The sequence below is a fragment of the Hyla sarda genome, chromosome 8 (assembly GCF_029499605.1).
Source record: "Hyla sarda isolate aHylSar1 chromosome 8, aHylSar1.hap1, whole genome shotgun sequence".
NCBI lineage: Eukaryota > Metazoa > Chordata > Amphibia > Anura > Hylidae > Hyla > Hyla sarda.
The window spans coordinates 47,187,881-47,213,428 of NC_079196.1; the positions used below are offsets into that span (position 1 = coordinate 47,187,881).

General features: G+C 43.1%; 1 protein-coding gene and 1 pseudogene across 4 annotated transcripts in view; both read left to right on the forward strand.

Moving 5' to 3' along the window:
- Positions 1-19,388, forward strand: part of CSRNP3 (cysteine and serine rich nuclear protein 3) — a 150,571-nt gene extending 131,183 nt beyond the window's left edge. For all 4 annotated transcript variants that reach the window (XM_056534896.1, XM_056534894.1, XM_056534895.1 and 1 more), the window contains 3 exons: positions 6,460-6,719; positions 10,332-10,628; positions 17,568-19,388. In XM_056534896.1, the coding sequence (XP_056390871.1) occupies positions 6,460-6,719; positions 10,332-10,628; positions 17,568-18,602 (1,592 nt within the window). In that variant the 3' untranslated portion in view covers positions 18,603-19,388. The remainder of the gene's footprint in view (positions 1-6,459; positions 6,720-10,331; positions 10,629-17,567) is intronic.
- A 4,326-nt stretch (positions 19,389-23,714) lies between these two features.
- On the forward strand, positions 23,715-23,821 carry LOC130290093 (U2 spliceosomal RNA; annotated as a pseudogene).
- The last annotated feature ends 1,727 nt before the right edge of the window (positions 23,822-25,548 follow it).

A 25,548-nucleotide genomic window follows, 5' to 3' on the forward strand; every position in this document is an offset into this window, starting at 1 on the left:
AGTGCCTGCAATCGGTGTATGCAATGTTACAGCCCCTAGAGGGGGCTATAGCGCTGCATAAAAAGTGAAAAAAAAAAAAAAAAAACTGAATCACCCCCTTTTTCCCATTTAAAAAAAAAGTGTATAAATAAAAACCTATGTGGTATAGCCACATGCGTAAATGTCCAAACCATGAAAATATATCGCTAATTAAAGGGGTATTCCAGGAAAAAACTTTTTTTTTTTCTTATATAAACTGGCTCCAGAAAATTAAGCAGATTTGTAAATTACTTCTATAAAAAAATCTTAATCCTTTCAATAATTATCAGCTGCTGAAGTTGAGTTGTTTTCTGTCTGGAAACAGTGCTCTCTGCTGACATCTCTGCTTGTCTCGGGAACTTCACAGAGTAGAAGAGGTTTGCTATGGGGATTTGCTTCTAAACTGGGCGGTTCCCGAGACAGAAAAGAGCAACTCAAATTCATCAGCTCATAAGTACTGAAAGGATTAAGATTTTTTTAATGGAAGTAATTTACAAATCTGTTTAACTTTCTGGAGCCAGTTGATATATATATAAAAAAAAAATTTTCCCCTGGATAACCCCTTTTAAACCGCATGGTCAATGGCGTACGCGACAAAAAATTCCGAAGTCCAAAATAGTGTCTTTTTGGTCACTTTTTTTAGATTATAAAAAGCGATCAAAAAGTCCAATCAAAACAAAAAGGGAACCGATAGGGGTCAGAAGATGACAATTTTTAAACGTATACATTTTTGTGCATGTAGTTATGATTTTTTACAGAAGTATGACAAAATCAAACTATATAAGTAGGCTATCATTTTAATCTCATGGACCTACAGAATAAAGATAAGGTGTCATTTTTACCGAAAAATGTACTGCTTAGAAATGGAAGCCCCCAAAATTTGCTAAATGGCGTTTTTTTCCGCCCCTCACTCGGGGTGAGACTAGAGCTCAGAAACAAGCTCTTTTGAGATCGCAGAGGATAATGCATCATCTTTGGATTGAGGGAGGAGTCGGGGAGCTGCTGAGACAATACCACACTGGCTATAAAAGAATTACACAACTTCCTGTCCAGGTTGTTACAAGCAAATACAAGCTGAAGGCAATAACATTTGTGATAACACTATATTACACTGCTCAAAAAAAAAAAAGATCTCTCAAACACAATGTAACGCCAAGTCAATCACACTTCTGTGAAATCCCACTGTCCACTCAGGAAGCAACACTGATTGACAATCAATTCACATGCTGTTGTGCAAATGGTACAGACAACAGGTGGAAATTATAGGCAATTAGCAAGACACCCCCAATAAAGGAGTGCTTCTGAAGGTGGTGACCACAGACCACTTCTCAGTTCCTATGCTTCCTGGCTGATGTTTTGGTCATTTTTTTTAATGCTGGTGGTGCTTTCACTCTAGTGGTAGCATGAGACGGAGCCTATAACCCACACAAGTGGCTCAGGTACTGCAGCTCATCCAGGATGACACATCAATGCGAGCTGTGGCAAGGAGGTTTGCTGTGTCTATCGGCGTAGTGTCCAGAGCATGGAGGCGCTACCAGGAGACAGGCCAATACATCAGGAGACATGGAGGAGGCTGTAGGAGGGCAACAACCCAGCAGCAGAACCGCTACCTCCGCCTTTGTGCAAGGAGGAGCACTGCCAGAGCCCTGCAAAATAACCTCCAGCAGGCCACAAATGTGCAGGTGTCCACTCAAACGGTCAAACAGATTCCATGAGGGCCCGACATCCATAGGTGGGGGTTGTGCTTACAGCCCAACACTGCAGGACGTTTGGCATTTGCCAGAGAACACAAAGATTGGCAAATTTCACCACTGGCGCCCTGTACTCTTCACAGATGAAAGCAGCAGGTTCACACTGAGCACATGTGATAGAGTCTGGAGACGCCATGGAGAATGTTCTGCTGCCAGCAACATCCTCCAGCATGACTGGTTTGGCGGTGGGTCAGTAATGGTGTGGGGTGGCATTTCTTTGGGGGGCTGCACAGCCCTCCAAGTGCTTGCCAGAGGTAGCCTGACTGCCATTAGGTACAGATATGAGATCCTCAGACACCTTGTGAGACCATATGCTGGTGTGGTTGGCCCTGGGTTCCTCCTAATGCAAGATAATGCTAGGACCCATGTGGCTGGAGTGTGTCAGCACTTCCTGCAAGAGGAAGGCATTGATGCTATGGACTGGCCCGCCCGTTCCCCAGACCTGAATCCGATTGAGCACATCTGGGAGATCATGTCTCGCTCCATCCACCAATGCCACGTTGTACCACAGACTGTCCAGGAGTTGGCGGATGCTTTAGTCCAGGTCTGGGAGGACATCCCTCAGACCATCCGCCACCTCATCAGGAGCATGCCCAGGCATTGTAGGGAGGTCATACGGGCACGTGAAGGCCACACAAACTAATGACTTGTTTTAAGGACATTACATAAAGTTGGATCAGCCTGTAGTGTGGTTTTCCCCTTTGATTTTGAGGGTGACTCCATATCCAGACCTCCATGGGTTGATAAATTTGATTTCCATTGATCATTTTGTGTGATTTTGTTGTCAGCGCATTCAACAAAGTAAAGACGAAAGTATTTCATACGATTAGTTCATTCAGATCTGGGAAGTGTTATCTTAGTGTTCCCTTTCATTATTTTTTTGAGCAGTGTAGCAAGTTCCAGTACATGTCTTTGGGTAATAGTCTTATTTATTTTATATAACATTTTACCAGAATAATCCTTTGTAAAGGGGTAATCCAGGAATTTTTTTTATTTGACTATGCTACAGGGGCTGTAAAATTAGTGTAGTTCATAATATCATGCCTGTGTGTCGGTGGTCTCGGAATTCTTTAAATTCTGTGATTTTTTTTTTTTTTTTTTTGCCCCAATATTTTCATTTTAACAGCATACAAAATTACTCAGGTTTTGGGTTTTCCTATCTTGCAGTGCATCGAGACATGACATCATTAGTCAGGTGGTTACAGGGAGCCTGTCTGCTTTAATGGGTGGAGCGAGCGCTGGGTGGGAGGGAGATCATTCTGCAACAGCTGTAGGCACCCTGGTTAGAAAGCACTAGTCCTTTTGAATGGAATGCAACTCATTTGTGTTTCAATGGTTTGGGTGGCTGATGTGTGGGAGGGAGGAAAGTGACCTCAAACTTACAAGCATGGAACTATGGGATGTGTAGTTTGAGAATGAAATCCAACAGTTCACAAAAAGCTAGCCACAATGTTATGGCAATCTTACAACATAACCATTTAGCCCCAAGATAAGCGCAGATCCTTCCTAAGCATGTCCATTACTGTCTGCCAGGTACGTACTAAAATCACCTTATGGTGGATAACCCCTTTGAGAACTTTTCTTTTCATTCTGTGCAAGAATGTGGGGCTAAACTAGTGATAGGACTCCTTCATTCTTAGGATCTGAACAGTTTTACATGCATACAGCCCATTGATAATAATTTAATTTTCTGGAATGAATAAATAAATGTTCTTTAATATAAGTTAAATATTTCTAGAATAAAAGTTCTCACAGGGCAATGCTAATAGATGGTATAACCTGAGATTAAATGTAATTATTGAAAAAACACGCAAGGCAGTGTTCACATACTGCGGCTAATTAGTGGTACAGCAGCTAATTACCCCATGTGTTTTTGCTGAGAGTGACCGCGGTAAAAAAAAGAAAAAAGACAATTTGCATAATTTGCTGCAAAATGTGGTAATTGGCTCTGGCACTACTACACAGTGTGTGGACAAAGTCAAAGATACCTCTTGGTCCCTATTAGCTCTAATTTACATGTATTTTCAAACAAACTCTCTTTGTTCCTCCATAATATAAATGGAGATGCGAAAACAAAATAAAATCTAACCGGTTTCCTCTGTTGACCAACCACTTAAACATCCTGTTGCTTCTACATTGGATGGCCTTGTTGGGAAGTTTTCATCTGGAAAAATGACAGGATCGTGTTTGATGCATGTGTTATGACCAACATACTGTATAACTCTGACGTCCACTAAAAAATGCAGTTTCATTCTGTTGTTACAGTACGTTCACATATTTTACGCTGTGGATCTGCTGACGATGGACCCCTACATCTTATCGCAATCTGTGAATGCTCATTGCGGATATCTGCCGCTACAAGCAGACACGATTTGATGTGCGAGTCGCCACACGCATGCGCAGAATACTCTATCACATTGCGGCTGCTCTCGGCCTAGCTCAGAGCAGGGGAAGCAGCCGCAACGTGTGCGAGTACACCACATGAGCGTGGCAACTAGCACATCGCAGCGTGTCTGCTCATAGCGGCGGATTACCGCTATGAGCAGGCACAGATGGAGGCACAATGTAGGGGTCCAACGTCGGCAGGTCCACAGCATAAAATACGCTGTGGATCTGTCCATGTGAACGTACCCTTAGGATGTTTTCAGAGGTGTTGCTATGGAGGTTGTAGTCACACCAGGCTCAGACTGAAGGGGCCCAAACCCCTCCTATGCTGCTTAGTAATACATAAACACATGGGGGGAGATTTATCAAAACCTGTGCAGAGGAAAACTTGCCCAGTTGCCCACAGCAACCAATCAGATCGCTTCTTTCATTTTTAACAAGGCCTCTGCAACATGAAAGAAGCGATCTGATTGGTTGCTATGGGCAACTGGACAAGTTTTCCTCTGCACAGGTTTTGATAAATCTCCCCCATGGTGGGTGAAGGCCCGGTTACAAATTTTATCACTGGGGCCCAGGAGCTTCAGGGGTTTTCCCACAAACACAAGTGATCCCTTATCATCAGGCTAAGGCTGCTTTCATACTATAAAAATACTTCCTTTTATGAACGCCCATTATAAAAAGGAAATCGGCAGTTATACGGTCGCTACAAAATCACTAATGGCCGTTAGAACAATTCCGTAGCCTATAATGGCATTTTCTAATAGCCGTTTTAACCCGTTATCGCCGTTATTAATACGGGACGTTATTTTGTGACGGGCGATAGTAACCGAAGAATTAGTGCATGCGCTATTTCTCCCGTTCATTTGCCCGTCACAAAATAACGGCCGTTATTAACAACGACGATAATGGGTTAAAACGACTATTAGAAAAATCCCATAGACTATAATGGGATTTTCTAACGGCCGTTAGTGATTTTGTACCGACCGTATAACTGCCGATTTCCAGGCTTTTTAGAACGGGCGTTCATAAAGGAAGTATTTTTATAGTGTGAAAGCAGCCATAGAATAACTATCTGATGATTCCGACTGCTGAGACTCCCTGTGATCTCCAAAATGAGGAACAGAGTTTCCACTGAGAACTGAGCTGCGCTCACGCATGTACACCGTGCCTCCATTTATTCACTGTAGATGCTGCCGAAGATGATAGAACACATTACACCATCTTTAGTAGGTCCCGTGGAGAATGAATGGAGCACTGTAGGGGGCACCATATTCCCCGTTCTGGAGATCTTAAAGGGGTTATCCAGGAAAAAACAATTTTTTTTATTTTTATATATCAACTGGCTCCAGAAAGTTAAACAGATTTGTAAATTACTTCTATTAAAAAAATCTTAATCCTTTCAGTACTTATGAGGATGAAGTTGAGTTGTTGTTTTCTGTCTAAGTGCTCTCTGATGACACGTGTCTCGGGAACCGCCCAGTTTAGAAGCAAATCCCCATAGCAAACCTCTTCTACTCTGTGCAGTTCCTGAGACAAGCAGAGATGTCAGCAGAGAGCACTGTTGCCAGACAGAAAACAACTCCACTTCAGCAGCTGATAATTATTGAAAGGATTAAAAAAAAAATACCCCTTTAAGTGGGGAGGGGGTCTCAGCAGTTAGATCTGATAGTACTTTAGTTGATGAGAAAACCAATTGAAGCTCTATGGTACAAAACTCTCCACATGTTTTTCACAGTATCAGATCATCCTAGAACTATATTTTCTGATCACATGATTATGGTGACCAGATGTTACCCTCAGATGGTAAGTCATGGATAAAGCCTCCTCATAGTTGCCTATTGTGTTTAATGTAATGTGCCAGGACAGAAACGCAGAAGAGGCGTTAAGATTTTAGCTAGAAAGCCTACAGGGGTGTGGACAAAATTATAACCTAAGGGTCTATTCACACGGTGGAATTTCCGCCTCTAATTAAAGCCCATAGACTTCTATGGGATTCCGCACTCCCCTTTACACTTCTGAAATTCCGCTTGCGGAATTTCAGAAGTGTAAATGGGAGTACGGAATCTCGTAGAAGTTTATGGGCTTTAATTTGAGGTGGAAATTCCATTATATGAAGAGACCCTAATACAATCTGTAATTCTTGAAAGGCTTATCCATCCATCCATCCATCATGCATTTATGACTGTTTTTGATCATCTAATAGATGTTGGGGTAAATGAAGGTGTACCCAGACATTCCTTTTATATTTCCTTAATTCTGGCAATATTTTTCTGTTAAGCTCCTTTTATTTATTTATTTTTTACAGCATCATCAATTCTAAAAAGGGAGAAACGACTCCGAGCTAAGAATGTGCGCTTCAACTGTGTCACGGTGTATTACTTCACCAGGAGACAAGGGTTTACTAGTGTGCCCAGTCAAGGGGGCAGCACCTTGGGGATGTCTAGCCGTCACAACAGCATTCGTCAGTACACTCTGGGAGAGTTTGCTGTGGAGCAGGATCGACTGCATAAAGAAATGTTAAGAGACCACCTTAAAGAAGAAAAACTCAATACTCTCAAACAGAAGGTAAGGTGGCTTTCTTATGGTCACTTCTATGGCCTTTAGTTTTAAGAAGAGATCTAATGCAAAGGTTGGATGTTATCTTATCAAAGGTTAGATGTTATCTAGTGCCTGGACAGTGAGGGTCTATTGACACAGTGACAGCTATCACGCCCCCTCCCGTAGGCTTGCATTGAGGGGCGGAGCGTGATGTCACACGGGGGCGGGGGCGGAGGCGTGACGTCACACGCCGCCGGCCCTGTGGTTGCCGGTAATCGGAACCAAAGCGAACACGCTCCGGGACTGATTACAAACGGGGTGCCGCGTACAAGATCACTGGCGTCCCCTGCGGCGGGACTCCCGCGATCAGGCATCTTATCCCCTATCCAAAGGACTAAGCACCGGAGTACCCCTTCATGGCCAATAGACTTCTGTAGGATAGGAAGTGTGAATGGGAGTGCGAAATCCCATAGAAGTTTATGGGCTTTAATTTGAGGTGAGCGTAAATTCTGCCATGTGAGTAGACCCTAAAGGTAACAGGCCCCAGTAGAATCAACATATTTGGGTTAGTAAGCTGAATGTAAAGAAAAAGCTCTCCAGTCTAGAAGTTGCTGGTACATTCTTGTTATGGTGCCCCCTTCTGTTCCTCTGATTCACTCTCAGGGTGTCAACTAAGGGTGTGTTCACACACTAGTAGCGAGTTTCCCACTGCGGGAAACCCGCTGTGAGTTACGCTACCATTGATTTAAATGGGTCCGCAGACAGTCCGCAATAGTGTTAGATTTGCGGACTGTCTGTGAACCCATTCAAATCAATGGTAGCATAACTCGCAGCAGGTTTCCCACAGCGTGAAACTTGTTGCTAGTAATAGCGTGTGAACGCAGCTGGAGGTTGCACATGCTCAGTACCTCCATCCCATCTCCTGTATCTTCTTTACACAGGTTGTGCAGGGTTTCCTGTTATTGTACAGATCTGCAGTAAAAAGCCATATGACCTGTATACAAATACAGTAGATCTATAAAGTTGGGGGGCATTTCTGTGTCAGTGTAGGTTCACATAGGTGTTGAGCTCCGTTCAGAACAGTTTGGGAGCCAAGTTCTTCAAAAAAAATCTGGCATGTCCACATATATATATATCTATAATCTATATCATATTTTTTTTCTGCTCCACTCTGTTGAAACAGACCCCAGACAGAAACTCTACCGACCCCATTCAAAGTCAATATAATATAATATATACACACACAACCCTATTTTGACCACCCATAACTTTTTAATTTTTCCACACATGGGGCTTTTTTATTTTTTTTATTCATCTTTTTTTTTTTTTGCGAATGTGATGTGACTATAAAGCAGCAACTTTTTGCCTTTTTTAATTTACTTTTTAAACTTTGACGTTCACCGTATGGGATCATTAACATTATATTTTGATAGATCGGACATTTGCGCACACAGCAATACAAAATATGTTTTATTTATACGCCTTTTTTGAAGAAAATAGGGAAAACTTTTTTTCTCATTGTGTCCCCATAGAGGACTATTCATGGCAATCATTAGATTGCCAATACTGCTCAGTGCTATGCATAGGTATAGCACTGATCAGTATTATCGATGATCTTCTGGTCTGCTGGAAGGCCGATCAGATCAGCGATTTCAAGTGCCGCAGATGCCGTGATCTGTATTGATCACAGCATCTGAGGGGTTAATGGCAGACATCAGTGCGATCGCTGATGCGCGCCATTAGCGGTGGGTCCCCGGCTGCTGATAACAGCCGTGACCCGCCCTGCCTGCATTGGATTGGTGCTCGCGGCCATGTACAGGACGTAAATGTATGTCCTGGTGTGCGAAGTACCGGTGCACCAGGACGTACACTTACATTTTGCATTTAAGAGATTCTGCAGCTATTAAACCTTGTTTAGTCTCCCATTTGTGATTTTTATATTCGCTATCAAGTATGATAGCTGAATGATCATCCTCAGTGTGGGCATTCTATGAATTTTGCTGGGGGTTGTACTCTATTCTCCATGTTATTCCTATGATCTATTCATCTTGTGTTGCCTGCAGACAGATTTTTCAGTCCTGAGCACCGTGTCTTACTCTAATGTAGATTTGGAGTATGAATTCCCAGGAGTGACATCCAGGATCCCTTTAGAGAGGTTTATGAGGCAGCATGTCTGCAGTTCTCACCAGAGAGGAAATCCAGCGGTTGCAGCAAACGCATTAAGATTCTGATTGTAGAGTTTCTCAGAAGTCGGCAGTATAATGAGGACATTGCTATGCAAATAGGCTCATTATTATTAATTTGTGTCAGCTCCTGAGAGGTCCTCAAATGGTGGTTTGGAATTATGTAAGAAACAAATAAATAAAATACAAATTTGAAAAAAAAATTACAAACTATGAAAATAGTTTGGTAAATAACTGTCTGTGTTTTTAAGGTTTTAAACTGCCCCTCCCCACCCCCAAATACTTTTAATTATGCAAATTTGGTGTAAGAAGGCAAGGAGGTCATCAATCTCTAACTAGTACATCTAGTGCAGTGGTCTCCAAACTGTGGACCTCCAGTAGTAGCAAAACTACAACTCCCAGCATGCCCGGACAGCTATTGGCTGCTTAGTGTGTATGTAATTTATATGTGCTCCAATGCAACTGGTGCTGATATTTCTGTGTGCTTAAATCCTAATTTTCATCATTTTTATGGTTCCTAATTCCCTTGTTCTATGTTGCTTATGCTGCATGCAGTTCACTGAGGAGGTTTTTCCCTATTTGCTCTTACATCTCGTGAGAACTTCCTCCTCACTCTTCAATGTTGACAACTGGCTGCTCTGTGCAGTGAGGCTCTGTGACACACCCCAGCTCCCACAGCAGGCTGAATGACAAGCCGGGAGCAATAATGTTATTATTTGCTTTATATAAAAAGTTTTTGCAAATGACAGTGCCCATTTAAGGTACTGTAGATGCAATACTATTTGCAACAGACATTAAATTAGGCTGGCCATATACATTAGGATAATGCCAATTTTCATCAGGATCAATCTATCATCAAATGTGTATAGGGCCTCGTGTTGGATTTGAACATGCCCAATCCTTTTTAAAGGGATTTTCTGCAAGAATTCAAATTTTACAACAGCTGGTCAGAAAACGCTGGTCCATTGCATTTAAGGGATCTCAGGTGTGTTTCAATGGGTGGGGTGGGTGAGGTGTGGGAGGCAGGAAAGTGACCTCACACTTACAAACAAATAAGGAATTGTGGAATTTGTAGTTTGAGAGAACGAACTCCAACAGGAAATACCCAGTTCATAAAAGCTAGCCACAGCGTTATGGTAATCTCACAACATAGCCATTTAGCCGCAAACACGCACGGATCTTTCCTAAACATGTCCATTACTGTCTGGCAGGTAGGTGTTAAAATCCCCTTTTATGGTGGATAACCCCTTTAAGTCTCGGGGAGGTACGCTATCACCAAGTGAGTCTGGCAGTGGCTTCCTAGCAAAGGAAATGTTAAATGAAACCTTTTTTCCCTTGAGTCTACAGCATTGGACGATATTGCATAGTCATTCCTCTTATTAGAATATTAGAAGCCAGCATTGTATCCATTGACCTGTAAATGTTTTTCACGCTCTGTATTTCCATTCTCCTTCAGATAACTAAAAACGGCACAATAGAGTCGGAGGAAGCCAACATTCTTACTCTAGATGATATTTCCGATGATGACATTGACTTGGATAACACTGAAGTAGATGAGTATTTCTTTCTACAACCTCTGCCAACGAAGAAGCGGAGGGCCTTGTTACGTGCGTCTGGGGTGAAGAAGATCGATGTGGAAGAAAAACATGAGCTGCGAGCCATCCGTCTGTCTAGAGAAGACTGTGGCTGTGACTGCAGAATATTTTGTGATCCCGAAACGTGCACTTGCAGTCTTGCAGGCATAAAATGTCAGGTGAGCTGCCAGACTTCAACCATTTACGATGCCATTGTTTATAATTATGTTTTTCTGTTTGATACATTGTTACTTTTTGAAATCTTCTACAGTTTAACTGCTGATAATTTCTATATTTAATTTGATTCTATATTGTCAGAGCCGGCTCTAGCAATAGGCAGAGTAGGCCGCTGCCTAGAGCGCCCCCTTGATGATAGCACCACCTGTGTGTTAGTATGACACTGTGTGTTAGTAAGGTTTTTTACAGTATGTCACATAGTAGTAAAAAAGGCTGCCCCCAATGGGTAGAGTCAAGGGGGCGGAAAAATGTAGCTTTTGTCTAGGGTGGAAAAAAATTCTTGCACCAGCCCTGTATATTGTTGGCCTGTAAACTGTTGCTCTCCAGCTGTTGCATACATACAGTTCCCGGCATGATAGGAGTTGCACTGTTGCAACAGCTGGAGAGCCATAGTTTGCAGACTACAGGTTCATCTACAAAATGTTTTAATGTGTCTTTTAGAAACTGGGCCGGTTCTGCCTATAGGCAAAATAGGCAGCCGCCTAGAGCACTCTCTTGGTGGGGGCACCGTTCTGCATGCTGCAAGAAAGTTAGTAGCCAGCTAGCATTCGAAGTCCCTGCTCACCCGAAGCACCCAACCAGCACCACCGTGTCACCCTAGTAGTAAGGTGATTACATGAGGGGGAGGTTTGTTACAGTGTGTCACCCCAGTAGTATGGAGATTACATAAGGAGTGAGTTTGTTAGTGTGTCACCCTAGGAATTTGATTAAATGAGGAGGCGCCAATGGGCGGGATCCAGGGGTGGCAAAATTAGCTTTCACCTAGGGTGGTAAAAGTCCTTGCACCAGGCCTGTTTAAACCAGTAGACCAATGTTTCCCAGCCAAGATGCCTCCAGTTGTTGCAAAACTACAACTCCCAGCATGCCCGTACAGCCAACGGCAACAGCTGGCGGCACCCTGCTTGGGAAAAACTGTAATGGACTACCTGTTTCTGTGGCCCCATCACATCTGTTGTGTGATCCTTCTTTACTGTTTATGGCTTTCCTACCTGAGAACCATTTTCAGTCCTTTATTGGTGTAAATTGTAGTCTGGTGTTTGCATAAGGTCAGACCTTACCCAGCCTCAGATTGGTTCCCTTTAGACATGTATTAAACCTACTAAGGTCAAAAAGATGTTTAGGGTGTATTCACACGTACAGTATTCTGCGCAGATTTCATGCGCAGGATTTGTTGCTGCAGATTTCATTGTGGACTAAATGACTGAACTGAGCTTCAAATCTGCAGCATCAAATACACACAGGATACTGTACGTGAAAATACACCCTTTAACCCCTTAAGGACACATGACGTTCTCATACGTCTCCATTTCCGAGTCCTTAAGGACACATGACGTATGAGAACGTCATGTGTTTTACCGGCCCCCACAACCATCTGGAGCGGAGCCGGTCCCCGATGCCTGCTGAAATCGTTCAGCAGGCATCGGGGCATATCGCCCAGGGGGGTCATTATGACCCCCCATGTCGGCGATGGCCGCAGATCGCTGGACAATTCAGTCCAGCGATCTGCGGCGGATTCCGGGTCAATCGGGTCTCCAGTGACCCGGTGACCCGGAATTATTGGCTGATCGGGGCAGTCAGAGACGGCCCCGAACAGCCAGAGGCAGCAGGGGTGAGGTGGCACTGGTGCCACCTCACGATCGCCCTGATTCGTCGGCCGGATTACCGGCCGACCAATCAGGGCGCCTGCTGCGGGTGTCACTCCCGCAACCCGCTCCGCCCCTCTTCCGGAGGACGTGAGCGGGTGCGGGACGTGCACCCCGGGTGCTGGGGACCCCGATCCCCGGCGCCCCTGTTGGGATCGGGGCCCCAGGAGCAGCGGCGGCGGCGGAGACTACGAGGGACTGACCTGTGCGGCGAGGATCGTTGGAGGTGAGTGACAGCCTCCTGCTGTTGCTTAGCAACAGCTCCCAGCATGCAAAAAGGGCATGCTGGGAGCTGTAGTTATGCAACAGCAGGAGGCAGACCACCACAACTCCCAGCATGCCCTTATGGGCATGCTGGGACTTGTAGTTTTGCAACAGCTGGAGGCCCATTCTTTCTATGGAAAAGTGTACCTTCAGCTGTTGTGTAACTACAACTCCCAGCTTGCACAATCAGCTAAAGTGCATGCTGGGAGTTGTAGTGGTGCATCTGGTGGTTGCATAACTACACCTCCCAGCATGCCCGTTGGCTGTCGGTGACTGCTGAGAGTTGTAGTTTTGCAACAGCTGAAGGCACACTGAGTTAAGTAGCAAACCAGTGTGTCTCCAGCTGTTGCATAACTACAATCCCCAGCATCCCCAGTCAAAGTAGTATGCCTCCAGCTGTTGCATAACTACAAGACCCAGCATGCCCTTCCGCTGTCCGTACATGCTGGGGGTTGTAGCTTTTGCAACAGCTGAAGGCACACTGGTTGCAAAACACTGAGTTTGTTACCAAACTCGGTGTTTCACAACCAGTGTGCCTCCAGCTGTTGCAAAACTACAACTCCCAGCATGCACTGATAGACCGTACATGCTGGGAGTTGTAGTTTTGCAACAGCTGGATGTTCCCCCCCCCCCCAATGTGAACGTACAGGGTACACTCACATGGGCGGAGGATTACAGTAAGTATCCGGCTGCAAGTTTGAGGTGCGGCAAAATTTCTGCCGCAGCTCAAACTGCCAGCGAGAAACTACTGTGAACCCCCCGCCCATGCGACTGTACCCTAAAAACACTACACTACACTAACACACAATAAAATAAAAAGTAAAAAACACTACATATACACATTCCCCTACACAGCCCCCCTCCCCTCCCCAATAAAAATGAAAAACGTCTGGTACGCCACTGTTTCCAAAACGGAGCCTCCAGCGGTTGCAAAACTACAACTCCCAGCATGCACTGATAGACCGTACATGCTGGGAGTTGTAGTTTTGCAACAGCTGGATTTCCCCCCCCCCCCCCCAATGTGAACGTACAGGGTACACTCACATGGGCGGAGGATTACAGTAAGTATCCGGCTGCAAGTTTGAGCTGCGTCAAATTTTCTGCCGTAGCTCAAACTGCCAGCGAGAAACTATTGTGAACCCCCGCCCGTGTGACTGTACCCTAAAAACACTACACTACACTAACACAAAATAAAATAAAAAGTAAAAAACACTACATATACCCCTACACAGCCCCCCTCCCCTCCCCAATAAAAATGAAAAACGGCTGGTACGCCACTGTTTCCAAAACGGAGCCTCCAGCTGTTGCAAAACAACTACTCCCAGTATTGCCAGATAGCCGTTGACTGTCCAGGCATGCTGGGAGTTTTACAACAGCTGGAGGCACCCTGTTTGGGAATCACTGGCGTAGAATACCCCTATGTCCACCCCTATGCAAGTCCCTAATTTAGGCCTCAAATGCGCATGGCGCTCTCACTTTGGAGCCCTGTCGTATTTCAAGGCAACAGTTTAGGGCCACATATGGGGTATCACCGTACTCGGGAGAAATTGGGCTTCAAATTTTGTGGGGTATTTTCTGCTATTACCCTTTTAAAAAATGTAAAATTTTTGGGAAAACAAGCATTTTAGGTAAAAATATATATATTTTTTTTTACATATGCAAAAGTCGTGAAACACCTGTAGGGTATTAAGGTTCAAATTACCCCTTGTTACGTTCCCCGAGGGGTCTAGTTTCCAAAATGGTATGCCATGTGTTTTTTTTTTTGCTGTCCTGGCACCATAGGGGCTTCCTAAATGCGGCATGCCCCCAGAGCAAAATTTGCTTTCAAAAAGCCAAATGTGACTCCTTCTCTTCTGAGACCTGTAGTGCGCCAGCAGAGCACTTTTCACACCCATATGGGGTGTTTTCTGTATCGGGAGAAATTGGGCTTCAAATTTTGGGGGGTATTTTCTGCTATTACCCTTTTTAAAAATGTAAAATTTTTGGGAAACCAAGCATTTTAGGTAAAAAAAATATATATTTTTTTTACATATTCAAAAGTCGTGAATCACCTGTAGGGTATTAAGGTTCACTTTACCCCTTGTTACGTTCCCTGAGGGGTCTAGTTTCCAAAATGGTATGCCATGTTTTTTTTTTTGCTGTCCTGGCACCATAGGGGCTTCCTAAATGCGGCATGCCCCCAAAAACCATTTGTCGCTCCTTCCCTTCTGAGCCCTCTACTGCGCCCGCCGAACAATTAACATAGACATATGAGGTATGTGCTTACTCGAGAGAAATTGGGTTTCAAATACAATTAAAAATTTTCTCCTTTTTATCCCTTGCAAAAATTCAAAAATTGGGTCTACAAGAACATGCGAGTGTAAAAAATGAAGATTTTGAATTTTCTCCTTCACTTTGCTGCTATTCCTGTGAAACACCTAAAGGGTTAATACACTTACTTAATGTTTTTTTGAATACTTTAGGGGGTGTAGTTTTTATAATGGGGTCTTTTATGGGGTATTTCTAATATGAAGACCCTTCAAATCCACTTCAAAACTGAACTGGTCCCTGAAAAATAGTGAGTTTGAAAATTTAGTGAAAAATTTCAAAATTGCTACTGAACTTTGAAGCCCTCTGGTGTCTTCCAAAAGTAAAAACTCATAAATTTTATGATGCAAACATAAAGTAGACATATTGTATATGTGAACCCAAAAAAAATATATTTTGAATATCCATTTTCCTTACAAGCAGAGAGCTTCAAAGTTAGAAAAATGCTAAATTTTCATTTTTTTCATCAAATTTTGGGATTTTTCACCAAGAAAGGATGCAAGTTACCATAAAAGTTTACCACTAAGTTAAAGTAGAATATGTCACGAAGAAACAATCTCGGAATCAGAATGATAACTAAAAGCATTCCAGAGTTATTAATGTTTAAAGTGACAGTGGTCAGAATTGCAAAAAACCCTCCGGTCCTTATGGTATAAAATGGCCTGGTCCTTAAGGGGTTAAAGGGGTACTCCGGCGCTAAGACATCTTATCCCCTATCCAAAGGATAGGGGATAAGATGCCTGATCACTGGGGACCCCTGTGATCTTGCACGCAGCACCCCGTTATAATCAGTCACCAAAGCATGTTTGCTCCAGGTATGATTACTGGCGATCACAGGGGGCCGGAGCATTGTGACGTCTTGGCCCCGCCCCCTGTGAGGTCATACTCCTCCCCCTCAATGCAAGCCTATGGGAGGGGCGTGACAGCTGTCAATTGGAAATGTTACTTGAGATACTCTGACCTTTTTCAGAGGTCATTTTACAGAGAGGGGGAGGCTTATCACAGCGATGAATGGTGATGAATCCAGTGTTATCTATACACTGTTGTTACCTTTTTACTGTGCTCCTGTGTGTGGTGAGAAGAAAGGCATTACTGGGAATTGGTCTGTAAAGTACAGGAAGGAAGATTTGAGAAGAGTTCATAACAGCTCACCCTCAGATACAGGCGCACGGACCAGACGTGGACTCTGCCTCAACAGTATGCAGGAAAAAGAAGGGTTGTCTCGGGGAACAGGTATTTGTTCTCCATGATATCCCAATAAAATACCTGTTCCCTGAGTCAAGCGCTGGACAACCCTTCTTTTTCCTGCAGGAAGGAAGTCTTGGCCTCGCTTTAGACCTAGTGGCCAAAATGGAAACTTTAAGGTATCAGAATTATAAAATTGTAGATAGCAAAATGAAAAATTAGAAAGAAAATCACCAAAAATTTAAAATTATATGGTTAACATAAAAACCTGATTCAAACAATAGGTCATTTTCTGATTATACAATTTAAGGGGCTGTGTCCTGTTCATGGTCTAACAGGCAACACGTTTTTCAGTAACTGTGTCTCTGAGCTCCTGTAAGTCTGTCCTATTCTAGGCAAAGCTAATACTAGTACTGATCTGTGCCTGGTAAACAATGAAGCTTCAATCAGCTGATTGGTGAGGAGGGAGTCAGAGCCCCACCGATGTTGATGGCCTATCTAAAGTTGCCATCAGTATTCTGGTCCTATAAAGCACTTTAAAGGGGTTCTCCGGTGCTTAAACATCTTATCCCCTATCCAAAGGTTAGGGGATAAGATGCCTGATAGCGGGAGTCCCACAGCTGGGGACGCCCGTGATCATGCACGCGGCACCCCATTTGTAATCAGTCCCCGGAGCGTGTTCGCTCCGGGTCTGATTACGGGCGACTACAGGGCGGGCGGCGTGTGACGTCACGCCCCCGTGCGACATCACGCTCCGCCCCTCAATGCAAGCCTATGGGAGGGGGAGTGATAGCTATCACGCCCCCTCCCGTAGGCTTGCATTGCGGGGCGGAGCATGACGTCACACGCCGGCGCAGGTGTGACGTCACACACCGCCCACCCTGTAGTCGTCCGTAATCAGACCCGGAGCGAACACGCTCCGGGGACTGATTATAAACGGGGTGCCGCGTGCATGATCACGGGCATCCCCAGCTGCGGGACTCCCGCGATCAGGCATCTTATCCCCTATCCTTTGGATAGGGGATAAGATGTTTAATCACCGGAGAACCCCTTTTAAGGGCCAAGTCAAGAGTCTTTTTCTTTGTTTTACTTGGCACCAGGTATGGGTTTGAATCATTACCATAGCTGTATCTGCAACCTGGCACCAGTCAAAAATTTGGTGCCAAAGTTCACCCTATCTTTCCAGGTGCCTGAGTTATAAGAACTTGGGTCCAGAAAAGTAATCTCCACCCTTCGTATGTAAAAAAAAAAAAAATAAATGATCTCAGATCATGCATGCATTGAGTGAAAACAAACAGAACACATCAGGTCTTTATTACAGGACAGTTTGGATGGGATTGGAGGGTATAAGTTTTGGATTCCAACTTTATACAGATTGACCTGATTCTAAAACATGAGTTTTTGGAGTAAACAAAAAGATTTGCACATGGTCTTTGTATGTGAACAGAATAAAGGGTTTGTTGTGTTTTTATTTCTTAAAAGGTGGATCGTATGTCTTTTCCCTGCGGATGCTCCAAAGAAGGATGCAGCAATACAGCTGGACGAATTGAGTTTAACCCTATCCGCGTACGGACACATTTTTTGCACACAATCATGAAGATGGAGTTGGAAAAAAACCGCGAGCAGCAGGTGTCTGCAGCAAACGGTTGCCATAGTGATGTTGGTTCAATTGCCGGTTCTATGGTCCAGACCGGCCATCCCGTAGAATATTCTATTGCAGAGAATTTCGAAATTGAAACAAACCCTCAATCTGCACTGATGCACTTTCAAAATACAGAGCACCTTGACTGCAGTGGTGAAGAGGAGGAAGACGATGGGAGTAGTTACTGTAGCGGAGTAACTGACTCCAGCACACAAAGTTTAGCACAGAGCGATTCAGATGACGACGATGAAGAGGACGGTGAAGACGATGAGGACGACGACGATGGTGACAAATCGGATGACTTTAATGAAGTATCCCATGAAGACAACCTGTCTATACCTTCAGTGCTCTGCTACTCAGATGCCAATTCGATGCATGAAAACCATTTAAAAAATTCTCAATATTACGCCAACACCTCGCCAATGTATTACCAAATAGACAACGATAATTCTGGTGCCATGAATCAAATGACAGAAGCCTACTCGGAACAAGATACAGTGAAAAATGGTGCTGCCAATTTGGTGCCTTACAACGTGAGACCTGAGCAGTTTGTTGACTATTCAAGGCAGTCCAGTGAAGGCTTCACCAATTCTCATTACCCCGTAACAAGTCCATCAGTGATAGTCTGCTGCGCAACTTCGGAAAATGACAACAACGGTCACTGCAATACTTTGTATGCAGAACATCGGTCAAGTCTCCCTCCAGTAGGGTTTCGATCCTATTTAAAAAATTCCTCATCTGATGGTTATGTATCAAACTTAAATGGTGGCGGCCATCATGTACCTGAACTTCTGAATGAAAATTCCATATCTGAGGCCAGCAAATTTCATGATGATTGCATGAAAGCTCCTGTAGTGGAGACTGTACCAGTTTAATGGGGTCCAGTTGACAAATCATGTACTTGCTAATCTCCTTTCATTGTGATTTACTTAAAAAAGAACTGAATTTTTATCCACGGACCATAGAGATGAACATACTTTCTTCTTAGTCCTAATTTAAGGTTCACTTTTTACGTCATCATGACCATGGCACTGCACAACAACACTGTTTACCAATGCTTAAAGTATTTAAAGATATTTGTTCATTAGGAAATGTTAATTTAAATATGGTAACCATGATATAATTCAACGGGAGTCTTCATTCGAAAGGCCGACTAAATTCAGTCTTTGTATATTTAAGGGGTCAGTGCAAAATTGATCTATGATTCTGGACCAAGGGGAGATCACCCTTGGCTTTCGCTGTTTTGGTTGAACTACGAACCCCATCATTGCCATTTTGGGATTTTTAGTCCAGCTACAACAAGATAACATTAAAGAAAAAATACTTTGTGGTTTTGTGATAAAATATAGTTCTGTGATTTATTTATGAAGCTTATATGTATCATTCTATGTGCCCCATTTTCCCCAGTTTTTGCTTTTTATTGACTTATGGACATGTTTTAACCTGCAAGAGGATAGTTAAAAGATTGCAATATATTGTACCCACAAAATAATTGGGATTCAGGGTTAATATAGACAAGATGACAATCCTGGAAGCTGTTTTCTTACAACATTTGCCGATAATGCTGTAAATTTTATGTACTGTACTTGGGTCAGTGCTAAAGAACAAAGTCCCAGATTGCAAAAGTCTTTTACGTTAAAATATGGCAAATGTACCAGTAACCTGTCTTGAGGTGTATTTATTGTTTCATTCTTTTTGTTGTCATTCTTTCTCTTTATGCTTTAAAGACCTTCTCATCTGCCTTTTTCAGCTCTCATAGCACAGCAGAGCCTGTGTGCCAGGTACCAGCGCTTTGCATTACTCACTTACATGGTACAGCTTGCACACAAGCAGAAGAGTTTGTGTGTCTGAAGTGTCAGTTATAATGTTTACATAAAGACAAGATTCCCAGCAGATAACATCCCTCTTCTGCTCTGCGCAGAAAGTGTGTGATGTCAGCAGCAGTCTGTCCACTGCTTACAGAGTAAGGAGAAGGGGTCTGTAACCTAGACAATGAGCAGTAAACAAGGGGCAGAAAAATGCAGCTGACACATGAAAAGGAGACACGTTTTAAAATTATATATAATTTACAAAAGTAGATAACTTTACATGCCCTACAATTTAGAAACTGATTATGGAGATGGCAATATACCTTTAAATGGACTGGGTTGATTAACACTGTATATAATATTAATTATTACATACCAGCCATTTCTTATCATTTTTATGGGGAAAAAAACATTTTATTTTGAATTATAATATAAATATATCATTACAATTCTAGGGGACGCTCCAAGCTCTCCAGCTTGTTATAAGTGCCAGACTATACACTATAGGGAGTGGTTCACAGTATGCGACAGCTATGTGTTGTGAGTATCTTGCCAAAGCTATGATGCTTGTGCATTTGTCTAGGCTACACAGCCAGGCTGCTAGGTAGCAACTATTTGTTCAAATTTTTTTTTATTTATTTTTTTTAGCTCTGATCAGGAGCCATTTAAACAAAGCTGAAAAGTAAAAAAAAAAAAAAAAAATATATATATATAAAATTTTATCTGATCAGCTGGAAGGTTAGTTGCAATGGAAGCAATAATGTCATGTCAGATCCTTTCCTGAAAAGATAGTCACTACCTGAACCCATTAATGTATAATGGAGTCTAACAAAACCCTAGCAGAGGCTCTGAACACCAGTGTGAACAGTAACTTAAAGCACGTCAGGCAAAACTGATAAATTGTGTTGTGTTTAGTTCAGGCTCTGCAGGGGCGGTATTTGTCACAGGGATTTCTTTTATCATGCACTATCCTATATGGCCTTAAATATGGCATAACACCCAGGCATGGCCTACATTTATGGAAGTCTGAAGCCAACCCTTTAAGGTTTTGCTTATAGCAGCTTTCTGCTCAGCCTCTGGTTCAGGTTCACATACTGAGAGGGGGTGTTCCCCAGCAGGCGTGACATCATCTGCAGCCATACAGGGGAGAACTTCCAGAGCAGAGCAGTTCAGTGTGAGATGAGCTATGATTTGATAAAGCTGGACACACACCCCTCAGCACTCTAGGTAGCATTTCCTGTGTTTGGACTTCTGCCAGGCCAGCAGGAGTCCAAAGTCTGTAAAAAGATGGGGGCAAATGTGCTCTGGACAAGTATGGGAGACACCTAGTGGCAGCTTTTTTAGACACAAAATATAGAAAACTTCATTTTTTTTTTTGTTTAAATATAGTATAAAGATTTTTTATTTACCATAAGGAGTGCAGTAGCAAAAATATATTTTAATGAGAGTTCCCATTTAAAGAAAAAATGTGAACCTGCCAAAGTTTTCAAATAATAACATGTTAGAAGGTGGCAAATTCTTCATCCACTTTGGCTTAGCAACTTGCAGTGTAATTTACTAAAGTTAAGAAGAGTAGACCTTTCTAGACTCATCTGACAAGTTGTCATTTGTCGCTGCGGTCCTCCACTTGTAGGTAGCACAGTCGTTGACATTTCCTTGGTCAATCATTAGGAATGCCCTTTACTTTTCACAGTGAGAGTCTCTAAATTCATGGTGTTCCAACCAACCTGAACGTACTTATCTAGGTATGCTTCAGTCGAAGAACAGCTAGGAATGCAAATATGCTGCCTAAAGAATTTTTTTTATTCTATAGATGACATTTGTGATTATATGGCATATGTACCGCTCACAAAAAATACCAACGGAGTTGTAGTGTAGACAGGTGAGCTGGCGCTGTGTGCAGAGCACATCTGACTTATACACTTTATATCTCAAGTGGTCAATGCGATCTGAGAAAGCGGGAACATGGGGATGTTATTTGTTTCCAATTCATACAAACCTGTGTTAGCAACATGTAAAGGACAGAACTGTTAAAACAGTGATTTATATAGAAAATTGTGTAGACCAGTGTTTCTAATACAGTGAAGCGCCCCCAGTTATTGGTAAGTTACAATGGTATTGGCAGCTTTGCCGAGAGTGATTATTTTTATAGTGGAGCAACTCAATGAGAAAAATAAAGATGAAATTATATTTTTTTTCTTAATTTTGGCATGGACTCAACCATGAGACCCTGATATCAATGTCTTCTGTCTAGTTGGGCACTGCAGAAGAGACTTGAGAAGACTTAGTGGAGACTAGTCAAAAGCATTACTATGTCAAGATCTCACTGTATCATATGGCTAACTAAGACTCTGTTACAGGAACACCTCTCTAAATGACCACCAGTAGGGGGTAATTTTGGTAACTTGTCATTTATTCCTGTAAACCTCTACTCATTCTGGGCTAACTAGTCATGTCGGCAGTCCTTGGGGCTTGACAGCTCTGAATGGAAGAAAATGATCGGCCCAGCACTTCATGTTCAAAACTGCTATATTCCCAAAACAAGTGACTACACAACACACCATAATGATCCAGAACATCTTGATGCGTTTCGCGCACATGCGCTCTTTTGGAAAAGATCCACAATCTGCTGGTCTCTATCCTTAGGTATCCCTCATCCAGGTGCAATAGATTAAAACAGTTGAACTGGAGGTTATAGAAAGGAATGAAATGGGTTAAAACTACAATAAAAGTTGAACACTTATACAGGTCTCCAATGAATAGGACCTCCCACTTGGCTACTTAGTAATTAATAAATACATTATCCTAAACCTTTCCTGTAATGGTGCCTGTAGATTTCACTGTATTTTCAAAGTGACAGGTCCCTGAGAGGCCCTGACATGGAGACTTGTTTTCAAGAAAATGCTTTTTAGATAAGATTATTTTAAAAAGGGTTATCCAGCAATAGAAAAGATTAACCACAAACAGCACCACACTTGTCCTCACTATACACTATAATGTAGCTAGGCTGCAATGCCACAAACAACCTGAGGACAGGGGTGGTGCAGTTTTATGAAGAAATTAGCTCTGCTTTTGTAATGCTGGATAACAACTTTTTCGGGTTCATGAATGAAAGGTCTCCTCACATAAAAATAAAGTTTGTATGGCACCATAGCGAGTCATGGGGAAACTTTATCAAAAATGGTATAGAGAAAGAGAGGTGCAGTTGCCCATAGCAACCGATTAGATTTCTAAAGGCCTTTTTAAAGGGTACCTCTCATCAAAAAAACTTTGATTAATCTATAATATATCAAAAGTGCAGATAAGATGAAGACCAGCTCACCCCGCCTCGGACAACAGAGCACGGATCCAGGTGCTGGACTGCACCAGCTAATCAAAGGAACAAAGAGAGATGGATCCAGCTTGGTGCAGATAAAAAGATTTTAATCCATAAGACAAGGAGGATACAAGTAACGCGTTTCAAGCGCTGAATGCGCTCTTAGTCTAACTAAGAGCGCATTCAGCGCTTGAAGCGCGTTACTTGTATCCTCCTTGTCTTATGGATTAAAATCTTTTTATCTGCACCGAGCTAGATCCATCTCTCTTTGTTCCTTTTATTATAGATTAATGTATGCAGAATAACTTCACAATTGCATGTGATTAAAAAATATGCTTCTTTCTATTTAATTTTCCACTTTGAAGAAATGACCACTAGGGGTCTCCCTACCAGTCCTGGCAGCAAGCATTTCAGACTCATGCTGGAGTCCTAAACACTACGAGCTGCCAGTCTGCTTTGTTCACAAAGGAGAACACTCAGAGCTGCCAGCCTGCTTTGTTCACAGCCTGTTTGGCTGTGAACAAAGCAGGCTGGCAGCTCTGAGTGTTTAGGACTCCAGCATGAGTCAGAAATGCTTGCTGACAGGACTGATCGGGAAAAATACAATAGAAAGAAGCGTATATTTCATTAACATGCTATTGGAAAGTTATTCAACATTCATTAATCTAAAATATATCAAAAGTTTATTTGATGAGAGGTACCCTTCAAAAATCAAAGAAGCAATTTGGATACTATGGGCAACTGCATCACACTTTGGGTTTTGATAAATCTCTAAGAATTTGTGTCATGGACCCTTTGGCAGCTTTGCCTCACAAATCCACATGGCACACACTGTATTTGGACCTAGAGGAAGTACTTTGAGGGGAGCTTCTCGGCCTTTTGGCTAAGATCAAATGTAGTATCTGTTCTTATCAGTTTACACCGGTGACCCGAAGCGCCGGTATTGAGCTGGTGGGGATGGGTACTGCATGGTAGGAGGCAGGTGTACCAGGGCGTTCCGGGGCTGGTTCTGAGGAATCGTCTTGACGGCTGCCCCCGTTGTGACCTGCTTCCTCCAGGTCTCGCCATGAGGTAGAGGGGTGTAGAGCCGAGGTACTTCTGTGCCTCGGGGAGTGGTGACCCTGAGGTGCCGAAACTCACTGGGTGTTATAACTCAATGAGTGAACGCACTGCACCATACTCTTCACCTTTGGCACTCACTCTTGGTATCCCAGGATATATATATATATATATATATATATATATATATATCAAAACAACACTGCGGCACTCAAAAATGCAAAAAATATATAGAATTTATTGTCTCACATCACAGCAGCAACGTTTCAGTCCCACACTGGAACCTTTTTCAAGCTTGAAAAAGGTTCCAGTGTGGGACTGAAACGTTGCTGCTTTAATGTGAGACAATAAATTCAATATATTTTTTTGAATTTTCCAAGTGCCGCAGTGTTGTTTTGCTATTTGGATAGGCTTTTGTCCGGTCTAGAGTGCTGGCACTGAACATTGCATGTTAAAGGAGTAGTGCTGCAAAGACTTTTTGTAAACAAAACAAAAATAAAATAATAATATATATATATTTTTTAAACAAGTGATGTTCTCTATTACGTAACTGATTTACATTTCTTATGTACCATAAAATCATTCACTCCACTATTAGAGGGCCTAAACAAGATGTTACCACATCTATAGGGTAGTTATATATATATATATAGTGGGAGAGATTTGCCTTCCAGTAAGATTGTTTTGTTGCCCATAGCAACCAGACAGAGCTCAGCTTTAATTTCCCATATTACTCTGGTAAAATGAAAGCCGAGCTGTGATTGGATGCTATGGAAAACAAACAGAACTATATTATAAAAGGGCACAATAAATCACCCTCCCCCCCCCCCCCCCATGGTTCTTAAAGGGGTAGTCCAGTGGTGAAAAACATATCCTCTATCCTAAGAATAGGGGATAAGTTTGAGATGGGGGGGGGGGTCCAACCGCTGGGGCCCCCTGCGATCTCTCTGTACGGGGGCCAGGCTCTCCGGCCAGATGGCGGGTGTCGACCCCCGCACGAAGCGGCGGCCAACACGCCCCCTCAATACATCTCTATGGCAGAGCCGGAGATTGCCGAAGGCAGCGCTTCAGCTCTGCCATAGAGTTGTATTGAGGGGGTGTGTCGGCCGCCGCGTCGTGCGGAGGTCGACACGCCCCCTTCCCGTGGGCTGTCGGGGCTCCGTACAGGAGATCGCAGGGGGCCCCAGCGGTCGGACCCCCCGCGATCTCAAACTCATCCCCTATCCTTAGAATAGGGGATAAGTTGTTCACCACTGGGTCACCACTGGACTACTCCTTTAATAAATCTCTTTACATTGTGTTTGGCCTTAGCCTCTAAAAACATGCATTTCCAGTGATGCACAGAATTGTTTAGGGTTGCGTTCACACCGGTGTTGGAGGCTCTGGTGTGACGCCTCAATTCGAGGTTCCGTCCAAAATTCTAGACAATGGGGGACATATAGCTCCCATTCCCACTAAGGAGATTTTGTCTTGCAGCAGCCTCCCATTGATTTCAATAGGAATTCCGTTGCTCAGTACACACATCGGAAGTGTCGTTGCAGAGACATGTTACAGAAACGTACCGCTAATGTCACCGATAACCTGCCGTGGATATAATAAGCGCCAATCTGGATCCTTTCTGCTTCATTTATCACGTAG